This window comes from Hydra viridissima, unplaced genomic scaffold (genome assembly GCF_058129835.1).
Source record: "Hydra viridissima isolate aposymbiotic clone 2 unplaced genomic scaffold, HvirCarnegie_v1 scaffold_6, whole genome shotgun sequence".
NCBI lineage: Eukaryota > Metazoa > Cnidaria > Hydrozoa > Anthoathecata > Hydridae > Hydra > Hydra viridissima.
Window position 1 is genome coordinate 9,001,555 of NW_028324305.1, and position 11,759 is coordinate 9,013,313.

Consider the following 11,759-nt stretch of genomic DNA (forward strand, 5'->3'; position numbering starts at 1 on the left):
AATACTATTTTAAATATTTTTTCAATAACTGAATTAAACTTCAAAATTTAATTTTAGTTACTGAAAGAAATAACAAACTAATTACCTGCCAACGTAAATACTGATAATCCATATGTCCCACAAACAATGATTTTGTTGTGAATGCATATGGCTGAACCTCAACATCAGCACGGGTAACTTTGTTCATAAAACTTGATTTACCAACATTTGGAAATCCTGTAAGTAAAAGAGTTCTTGTATTTGGATCAATCGAAGGTAAGCGAGACAAGTGTTGTCGAACTTGTTCTAAGTATTGTAAGCTTTGACTCTGTCTCTTCATTATTGTACACATTCTACCCAATGCAGCCTTTTTTAATTGTTTACACCGATACATTGAGTCACCATACTTCATTAGACGAGCATAATCCTTTGCCACACTAAAGTAAAAAAAATAGTACATAAAATAGGGGTGTATCCACTATGCAAAACTTTTTTCCAACACAATTTAAACATGGATCTTTTAAGAGCTAGGGATATAAATGTTGTGGATTTATTGTTTAATACGCAGCCAGTAACAAGGGTATTCTAAACAGTGCTGCCAAACTGACATATGTTCAGTCAGAAAAGTTCTTTATATTGCCTGTGAAGACTACATTCTGGAGATATTTGCGGAAGGAGTTTAAGTTGTATAAAAAAAATATCAGCCTAGAGAAATGTTTTTTGTGGAGTTAAAAGTAGGACTGAATATATTGCACAGATAATCACATTTTAAATGCATCATTTATTTTTTAGTTTGTTGTTGTTGCTTTTTGTTTGGTTGGGGGAGTGGGGATTTCTCTTAATAGTACATAAAATGTTTAAGTCGATGCTGTTAACTGCTAGTTACATTTTAGTAAAATGGAGAAGATAGACTTAAAAAACCTTACTTAAAATCGTCAACAAACAATTTTTAGTTTGAAAACAACAAAATTTAAAGTTTAACATTTTGTTGCTAACGTTTAACGTTGTTGCATAATGTTTGCCCTCATATAAATACACAACTTAAAATACACTAAACACACAAAATTTTCTGAACTTTCTATTTAAATAGAAACCCAGAAACTGATTTGTAAAGGTTTGAAGTTAGTAAGCAAGATCTGAATAAATTAATGTCAATAAACATTTTACAAATAGTAGACACATTGCTACTGAATAAAGAGCAGAATATTAAAGATTTAAGTTATACCAAACTATATATAGATGGATGCATTGAAAGATGTGCATATTTCTTGCTCATTTCAACACAACAACATGAACTATTGCAATGAACTATTGTCTATACCCCAACAAATTACTTAAAACCTTTTGTATGATTTATAGGACTAAAAGGAAATAGAAAAAGAGGTTACAAATCTTATACCCTTAGTCACCACCAATGATAGGTGGTGACTAAGGTTTATACTGATTGGTTCTAATTCCAAAAGCTGCTTTTGATCACAAAAATTTATAAACTTTTATATTTCAGATGAAGATTTTAGTGAAATATTTTAATTTTAATTAAGCAATTTTTAGTTGATTTTTAGCTTTACAGAATTTTTAAATTGATTTATCCTTAGATCATTGAACAAAACAGAGTCTTGAGATTAAACAGAAAATATTGAAATTTGTATTTTAAATTAGAAGACTTTCATTTTTAAATTTTTGACAAAACTTTTTTTTTTAACAGCAATAAACAAATTGATGAAAATAGTAGGAAATGTTTTAGGGTCAATTAAAATTTATATGGTATAAATTTTCATAACTGATCTCCTTGTAAAATATAAGGGTAACAATAAATCCATACATTGTCTAAATAATCTTTAATTGTTGTTTTTGTAGAGAAAAAATATTTTAAAAGTACTTTTATTTGCCCTGCAGTGGAAAATTTCAGTAGTAATTAAACTAATTATGAGAAAAATTTATAAATTAATAAATTATAAAAAAGTACTTGCTTGTCAATAAGATGTCTTGCTGTATTGATTTGACCTAATGCTAATTTATAATGATCTTTGTCATATAAAACATTCATCAGATCAGCATAAAATGGATGCACATCCTATGAAGGAAGAGCTACTGTAAATCTCAATGACACAAAAAAAAATTAAAAAAAAATGAAAGCAATAAATATACTGAAATTGATAAGCATAAACACAAAATTCTAATAATTTTACATTTTTTTCACATTGATAATTGCTACTTCATGCCATTTTTAAGTAACAAATATGGTTTCTAAACCCAAATCCTGAGTTTGAGAAGGCAGAAACCCGGGAAGGCACCAGAATGCAATTCATCCAATGAAAACTGTTTAAAAAACTTGCCTCTGTCTAAAATAATGCAACAAAGATTTGTGGCACTATGTTTTTGTGGGGCTAGTTATTTTGCAGAACTAATTTTTGGCAGCACTAATTTATTGCCATGTCAGTCTTGACAGTGTGTTACCCAGGAATAAAACTTATACAGCGTTATCATAATATTGGGAATTTACTTTCGGCTGACGAGTCAAAAAAAAAAAAAAAAAGGTCGTTCATTGCAAAAGTTTTTTAGTTTAAACGATTATTTACAATAACCGTGTATGGCTGTAAATACAGAATTCTTTCAAATTCTTTTAAAATTTTTTTAGTGAAAATAAAGAGTCTAAAATAATAAACACGATTAAAAAAACAAGCGAAATGAAAAATCTAAAGAACAACTGACGTCAATTAAAAAAATAAAGCTTTTTTTTTTATTTTTGAATAAATTGCTACGCTTTTTAAATGGCTTTGAATTTAATGATTTGCCATGCTTTTTCTTTTGTAAAGAAAGTAATTGTTTTTGATCAACTAAATTATTTTCTTCGTTTATTAAGTATTTCTAGGTTTCTTGCGTAACACTTAAAATCTAAGTCTGTTAATTAAAGGTCGTTTTTTTTAAATGATTTGATGAACTTTTGGGATATTTTGAAAAATTGGGAATTCCGCGTTATACGCGGTGCCATCAGGCTAGTTAACACCCTGCTTGAGTGGTGCTAGAATACTGTTATGCCAGTCTGAGTCTGTTATTCAAGCAGCTCTTCTGTGCAAAATCATGTTTCAAATTTTACTCTGATTTTAATGAAATGCAACGTAATCTAGTTATATATATATATTATAATGAAATAGCCTTGATATATACTTAAAATTTCTAATATATGTGTAACTGTTAACTTTTGAGAAAAAAAGAGCTTTGAAGATAAAAAAAATCTTAAGTCTTCTGATACACAATTGTTCTTCAGTTTGCTATTGTTTAAATAATTAAAAATCTTAAAGCAACTTTTAACAGAAAATAAAATTTAGAATAAATACATAAATACAAAATATATTTATTGAAGTATTTTATTTTCAGAATTGACAATTTCATGAAAGTTGACTTAAGATGGATGATTGTGTTTTTTTGAGCAGCTCAAGTAAATTTGGAGTATGAAGTCATTTTAAAATAAGAAAGATAAAAGTGGAAGATGCAAACTTTGTTTACCTGTTATCAAAGAAATTTGGATCAAGCAGAAAAGGTCTTTTGACTCCATTCAAGATAAAAACATAACATTCAAATTAAGTCTTGCACTGAAAATTTAACACCAAAACCAAAATCAAAGGTTGCTAGGATCGATATTTTTTTGAAAAAAGAACAAAAGACAACTAGTGAAATTATTGACATGTTGCTGGTGATGGTCTTATCTTCAACTAAATCATTAAAAGTTCATTAACTAGAAAAGCATTTAAGTGTGATGGGTATGATATCCCAGCTAGCAAGGATCCTACTAAGTTGATATTCATGAGGTTCTATGAAGAAGTTCAAATTGAGACCAAAGAGAAAATTTCTTTGAAGAAAGAATCTAGTAAACCGCTTTACTATCAGCTTTGATGAGTCAAATTAATTTGTATTTTAGAACAGGATTTCAGTGTCTTGGAATGATATGTATTAAAGGAAGTATGGTCACTGAGAAAGTCATTGATCTTATAAAAACCAGACTTGTTGAGTATGATAATTCCCTGGAAGAGCACATAGCTGCAAATAACTGATGGTGCAAGTATTATGATGAAAATTGGTTGAGAGACAGATCCCTTACATATTCCATGCCTTACTTATGCTATTCTTCTTTATGCCTGTGACATGCTGTATAAGTTCATCCATCAAAAGCAAATTGATGAAAATGAGGAGGATGAAGAGGATTCAGATTCAGAGGGAGCTCAAGTTGATATTGAATTCATTCCAGAGTTCAAAACTATCATTGCAAAAAGTTAGAAAAATGATGTAATTTTTTTTGCAAGTTTCCAGTAAAAAATTATGATTTTCTACGACCCAAAATAGTGAATTCATTTAGAAAGGAAATGATTTGACACACAAATGAGGTGGAACAGCTTACTTACCATGTTCCAACGCTTTTATACTTGAGGAAAGAGATGAAATTGGCAATTATTGAGCTTGTTCAGGAACTTGATCTTAATAATGAAGACTTATACATATGGTACAAGAACTCTGTGAGTTCCTAACTCCTATTGAAACGGCAGTAAAGTATCTCTGCCAAGAAGATGCAGACCTCATTTTTGATGAAAATGTTGTGATATTCACACTTTGAGATTGAGGGGCTTGAAGATGTCCATCAGCAATGCCTTGGCTGACATTTGAAAAAAGGATTCAGGAGAAATGTAATGAAACAGACAAACTGAAACAGACAAACTGAAAGTGGAGGTAACAATTAACTTAATGTACTATGTACTTGCCTATGACACCTCTAATACATTAAAAATTTTAATGACTGCTTTAATATTATTTTCCAACATTTTTGTAACATTTTCCATTTTAAAATGTAATTTTACTTTTATAGAACTTGTACATGTATTTTTTACATCCACTATTTTTGAGCTCATTTTTATGAATAAAAACAATTATTTTTGATTAATACTTTTTGTTTTTTTTTAATTAGATATTGTCTAGATTACACTAAGACATGTTATCATTTAAACAATTGCACATAAACTATTGAATTTTGTGGAGTTCCATTTTTGAGGGAACACCTGTTATCAAATTTCATATTATTAATATAGGTTTTAGAAATTTCATTAATTCATTGCATGATTTCTTTAAAAAATAACATCTATTTAAGATTTATTTGATATTCATTTATTTGATTTTATTAACGTTTTAGTCACAATACTTATCTGATACAAGATATGATTATCTATAAACATAAAAAGTTTATATTAACCATATAAACTCTTTACTTTTTCACAATAATAAACTCATGACTTCTAAAGTATTTTTCAAAAAAACTTATGAAGATGCCCACTAAAATGTTATAGCTATATATGATTAATTCATTTATAGTGTTGGCTTTTACATTGGTATATACAATAGATTTTTAAAAAAATCATTACAAAGAAACTTTGTTGATCAAAGTGAATTTTAAAATAACTATGCATAATATACACTGTATGATCATGATACATTACTATCCATAATTACACTGGATGATCATGATACATTACTATGCATAATATTCACTGTATGATCGTTATACAATGAAAATGAAGCTTAAGTAAGATTATAAAATTACAGAGTCAAAGTCTTTTAGACTTTGACTCTGTAATCTTTTATAATCTAGAATTTCTTTTAGGTCTAAAACATAATAACCTCCATTCTGGGAAAATCTGTAATAATAACAGTAAGCTTATCATGATAATTTTGCTGTGTAAATTTGATTTTTCGCAAGTAGAAACTTCTGATCCTATTGATAGCATAATGTCTAAAATAAACAATACAAAAGCTTATTAATGAAAGAAACAAAATAACAATAAAAAAGGACATCTAAAAAAATTATCAAGATAGATTTAAAAACTAGTTTTGCCAAGAAGGCTTACACTGAGTTTTTCAAGAGCTTATCTAAGTGAACTATTAAGATGATCATAAACTGATTAATATATATCTACCTTTTGTTAACTTTCGTCTGATTAATACTAGTATATGACCATTAAAGACCATACAACTAATATTTTTCAATTAAATATAGAAAGTTAGAAAAGAGATCAATTAAGATGAAGATTCATTCACAAAAAAGTTCATATTCATATAAATGTTACTTAATTGAATAGTGATTCTGTTCTTGAAGAATTGAAACAAGGCATCCAAGGTATCATTTTTTCTGCAACCTTTGCAAGCTTTGTATTCTAAATACTTAAACTAGTTTACATTTGAAAAAATTATATTTGACCCAGTTATATGATAAAGTCTGTCACAATTGTTTCAACACTTAAAACAATGTATTTAAGGATAAAAATGTAATTTTTCTTTTTTTATAAAGTTAAAATCACTGTGCTGTTTCAAAGATTTAAATGAAGATATGCATTGGTTTATTTGAAAGACCAATATATTAAAGGTCTTTTTGGTATTTTGAGTAAATACAATTTAAAAGTTTACTTAATAAAAGTTATTGTCAAATGTGCATTACATATAAGAAACTAACATAACAACTGTATATTCTTAAAGTGCAAATGCAGGATTTAGCTTTAGGGGGTACAAATGAGGCAAGGTTCAGAAATATTTTGCAATTGAGTCACTAATAAAAATAATTTATATCACTGCCACATGCTATGCACCAGTCTTTCTTTTTGTATTTTACAGCTTAAGTGATGTCTCTTATATAAACTGTATCTTGAGTGATAAAATCACTTTTCTAGTGTCTAAATAGAAGATTTTAAACTTTCAAGTTTTAAAATCAGTGTTTTTGACAACTGCGGTTAATTGGTTCTTATCTTAATTTTTTAACGAAAGTTGAAAATGATACAATAATTATTTTTAAAAATATTTAAAAGTAATTTCAGTTTTTCTAATGTGATTGTAATGTCATTCTAAAATGATTGCTTTTTTTTTTTTTTTAAATCTCATAGTTTTACATGGATGATCCCTTATATTCAAACAGGCATGACAGTTTTCATTATTTTTTTTATGATTGTCGATTTTGGCTGTTTTTCTTTGATTGCTTCCTCCTGTTTAATTAGCAACAGTAAACATTTGAACCAATTCTTTCGTTCCTTGAAAGCAGTTTTAGATAAAAACACATTTATAATACCACTAAATTGACACGATAATTGTTTTTTATACAATTTAGATTTCCTTGTGGTGGTTCATGATCAATAAAAAATGATCATCTTTGGGCTGTGATCATTTTTAATGTTATTTTAGAAAACTCAGTTTTCAATTCTTATGGAAAACAATAATGGAGCTTCCAAGACATTTTTGATTAACCTATCTGATATTCTTTCTAATTGGTTGTTACAATAAATTTAAAGGATTCTCCTGAAAATAGAGTTTTATTTTGTCTGTTAATAATTCTGGAATAAACTCTTTTTTGCTTATTGTGTCTGGCTTCTCCCTTTTTGTCTTTATCTACATATTCTTTTAAAATTTCATTAGCTTTTCTATTTTTTGTGAAACCATATTGGATGCTTTAAAACAAAAAAACATTTTAATAATCTTTGACTTCTGACTAGTATTATTTAAACATTAATTTTTAAACACAATTTATAATATTTATATATATATATATATATATATATATATATATATATATATATATATATATATATATATATATATATATATATATATATATATATATATATATATATATATACACACACACATATATATATATGTATGTGTGTGTGTGTGTGTGTGTGTGTGTGTGTGTGTGTGTGTGTGTGTGTGTGTGTGCTGCTTAAGTAGACAGTTGGTACAAAAAATGTAGCTATTAGGGCGAAGTTTATTTAAAGGCAACAAAACAGCATAGTCTTTAATTTTACTGTTTAATTACTTAACCTTTCCGTGTTTTCCATATTTTAATACAATTGTAAACCAGAGACCTAGTTACCATGATTTTATTATTGTAATAGCAGTATTTCTTCATAGATATTTGATGGAAAAAACGTACTAAGGTTTAGAACGGTATATCTTTGAATATAAAAAAATTAGTGATTAAGGTGACATTTGTATCTTGAAATCTAAAGACAGAAGTTGTATATTTTTACATTTTCTAAATAATTCCTTCATGGAAAAAAATCTTGTTCAAAAAAAAGTTTACAGACAAAGAATTTATAAAGTGTTTTGAATTTATAATTTTCTTTGCACATATATACAATAAAAAAGTTCTCCTGAACAAAAAATCCATGTGAGTAAACTTATGTCAGCTAAAGTGTCGCCTTTATAAAACTTATATGAAGAGCTCTATTAACTTCTTATTTTCTTTATAAATCATAAATAATTGTTTCTCTTTGGAAAGAACCCGAGTCATACTTATTGACCTAGGCTATATCTAATAATAATACAAGCTTCTAAGTTACCAATTATCAATTCCTTACAGTCATAATTTTTAAATGTAGCTAGCTAGATAAACATAATACTATCTGATATTAAAAAGATTATATTAGATGTATTTAGGTCACAGCTAAAACAGTTTACAGCTTAGCTATACAATTGTATTATACATTGTATTAAATACATTAAACCGTATAAAAGTGTATTAATAAAGTCTACACCAAAATTTGCTTGATTTTGAATTAGAAGATATACTTAGAATTGAAAAAGATTTAATGTGACTTACAATATAGATGATCTTTACATGCATGAGCTTCTTGTAATATAATACCTTTTTTATCTGCAGTTTTTCCTAAGCATTATGTCATTTTGCAGCTACATTCAAAATATCTAGTCATTCTATTTATAATGGAATATATTTAAGGAATGGAGAATAATATCAGCCTTTATGAAGTTTTTGAGTTGCCTTTAAACAGCAATATATTTATTCTTTCAACATGTTTACTCTTTCCAATAATAGTTTTTTAAACAATTTTTCTTGTCCTTATCCAGCATAGTCAAGCATCTAAATCTTCTTCAGTTTAGTGAAACTCTAAGTTTATTTGTATGATTTTTATTCAACTTTAGTTCTCATAATTTCTTTAACTTGATGAAAGCATCAAATCTAAATCCTTTTTTTTTAATAGTGTTGATTTTATGGTGAATCCAGATCTACCAAACCAGGTAAAAAAATTTTGTTGATCTTAAAACATGGTTTTTATGTTATCATTTTATTTCACATTATAGTTTTAAATTCAAAAGAGTTTATTAGATTTAGCTCATTATCAAATGAATAAAAGAAGAGTATACTGATGGGTCATTGAAATTTAAATATAAACAGCTAAATAAATTAATTATACATTATATTTATATATTAAACTTTTATTTATTTATTTATTTTTTTGAATAAAAGAATTTTATTTGTCAACGAGCATTTTTGTACATTTAGCATAAAATAGTTTTTTATTCCAAAAATATAACTTCCATTGATATTGTGTTTTTGATTAATGGAAATTACTAAAATTGAAAAATATTTTCTAAACTTCGATTAGTGCAAAGTTTTATTATGGCATAACATAAATATTGATTAGAGTTTTGTTTAGTTTTTGTAGTATAGCTTAAAGTTTCTATTTTCACTTAAATTTTAGCAAAAAAAAAAAAAAAAAATTATTAAAAACAAACACAAAAAAAGAGAAGAGAAGAAAAGGAAAGTGGTCATTGTCAGTAAGTTCATTTGGATCAAAAAAATGTATTGTTTTTAGGGCAAGTTTTTACTTGCTAAAAAAAAAAAAGAATAAACTTAATGAGCAATTTGAATTTAAATTTATTAATGTATAATAGTTTTCTATCATTACTAGTTATTGATAGTAATTTGTTACTTTTTTATAACCTTCACTTTTATTTTCAGCTAAAACCTATCCTTTACAGATACGAAAGATAAAATAGAACTTGAGGATAACATCATGGAATGTTCTTCTGAACATAAAAACTTTGAGCTTTCTAAAGAAGAAAAATTCTGTATCAGATGTATATTAACATTTTAGGTAATAAATATAACATCTGAATGTTGTAGCTAAATACTGAATGATAATCCTTTTTTCTGTGTCATTTTATCAATAACTGTATAATTTAAGTAATTTGAGCCATTGATATATACGAGGAGTAGCAGATATGATGATGAAAATGAAATTACATTTTTTAGTGACCACATTTTAAAATTGCTGGAATTCAAGAACTGAAAAAACTATTACTTAAGAGGTTTTTTAAAAAGATTGAATGTAATACTATGTCTGGTGGGTATTTATTTGCAACTTAATGTAAACTTTATTTAGCGAAAACGTGATCAGTTGGATCTTATTTTAATGAATATTTTTAAGAACAAAAACTCTGACAGTTTGTTGAAGAAAGTTGGCTTGGAATATTATATAACACAATTTGTAAGTGAACTAACAAATGAATGTGATAAAGCTAGAAGAGTTACCATAAACATCTAAAAGAAGTGAATTTGCAACATCAGAATTGCAACATCAGTGTAGTCAAATTTTATTTAATTGAAGAGATATGTTATTAATTGCTTGATTGCTACTTGTTTTCCTTTGAAATTATTTATTAGGGGTCCAGAAATGTGAACCCTTTCATTTCATTAAGAAAAAGAAAAAGGGGGCCAAGGGTAAATCCAGTCTAAAATTAGACATGAAAAGGGGTTTTAAACCCATAATGGTGGCCTATATGGTGGTACATACATACATACATACATACATACATACATACATACATACATACATACATACATACATACATACATACATACATACATACATACATACATACATACATACATACATACATATAGTAAAGAATGCTAGATTAGATTTACTTCTACCCAGAATAAAGCTGAACTAAATTTACTTGTGAACAATAGTTGGTGTTTTTCTTTGAGTTTTAGACAAGACAACATCAATGAAATCCTAAAAAAAAACAGCTAAATTATATTGAAATATGTTAAAAACATAAAACAGTATAGTTTATTTAAATTAGTTATTAAAAATGAGATAAGATTTAAAGCATGCACACTTAAAATTTGTATTAACTTCCATTGTTTTGGGTTATGGTTTTGGAATTTTTGATTCATACAAATCAATTATAAAATAAAAAGTTTCACTTTTTATGATGACTACCAAAAATAAGATTATCATTGACCTTTATCTCTTGAGTGTTTCACCTATGGGCATTATAGCAAAACTTAAGATGGCTAACTGAACTGTTTATTACATTTTTAAGTCAATTTAGAAAGTTTGATTTCAGAGAGAGGAAAGCAGGAAGTGGTGAAAATACTATGAGAACTTAAAAGCAGAATTCAGTGCAATCCAGTCTATTTCATGAGGAAGATGGCCAGGGATCTTATGTGAATGAGCACACAATCAGAAATAATAAAAATAAAAATGTAATTTATTGCCAGATTTTCTTTTTCGAGATTCTATTGCAATTAAAATTGTTGATATTAAAGCTTTCCAATAGAAATAGTTAAGAGATTATAGAAGTTTTATGATTTATTTTTATTTATTACTTGAGTTGCCAAAAAAATGTTGTTGAATGTTTAAACAATAAATTGAATTTTTAATGAAACCAATGTCTTTTTTTAATATATCTTTTTTTACTAAAATAGCCGAAGAATATTTACATTAGTGGTTTTTTAATATAAACAAGTTTACACCAGAAATGTCTTACCTTGGATGTTGGAACAACTTGAATTTTTTTAAAATTGTATAGCGACATTTCTTATAGTTTCTTGAAACTAAGATAAGATATACAGTGATACCTATTAACAAAATAAGATTGGCATGTACATGCAAGGTACACGCGTATCATCCAAAGACCGTGTGTTGACAAATTTCGGT

General features: G+C 26.8%; 1 protein-coding gene across 1 annotated transcript in view; it reads right to left on the reverse strand.

Annotated features, from left to right (window-relative positions):
- The window catches only part of LOC145189766 (GTP-binding protein 4-like), a 31,556-nt gene that overhangs the window by 19,614 nt on the left and 183 nt on the right, over window positions 1-11,759 (reverse strand). Inside the window, exons 1-5 of the mRNA XM_090090881.1 lie at window positions 11,590-11,759; window positions 10,771-10,829; window positions 5,644-5,755; window positions 1,950-2,053; window positions 86-416 (exon numbers count right to left, since the gene is read on the reverse strand). The exon at window positions 11,590-11,759 is cut by the window's right edge and continues 183 nt beyond it. Of these exons, the coding sequence (XP_089947007.1) occupies window positions 86-416; window positions 1,950-2,053; window positions 5,644-5,755; window positions 10,771-10,829; window positions 11,590-11,637 (654 nt within the window). The 5' untranslated portion in view covers window positions 11,638-11,759. The remainder of the gene's footprint in view (window positions 1-85; window positions 417-1,949; window positions 2,054-5,643; window positions 5,756-10,770; window positions 10,830-11,589) is intronic.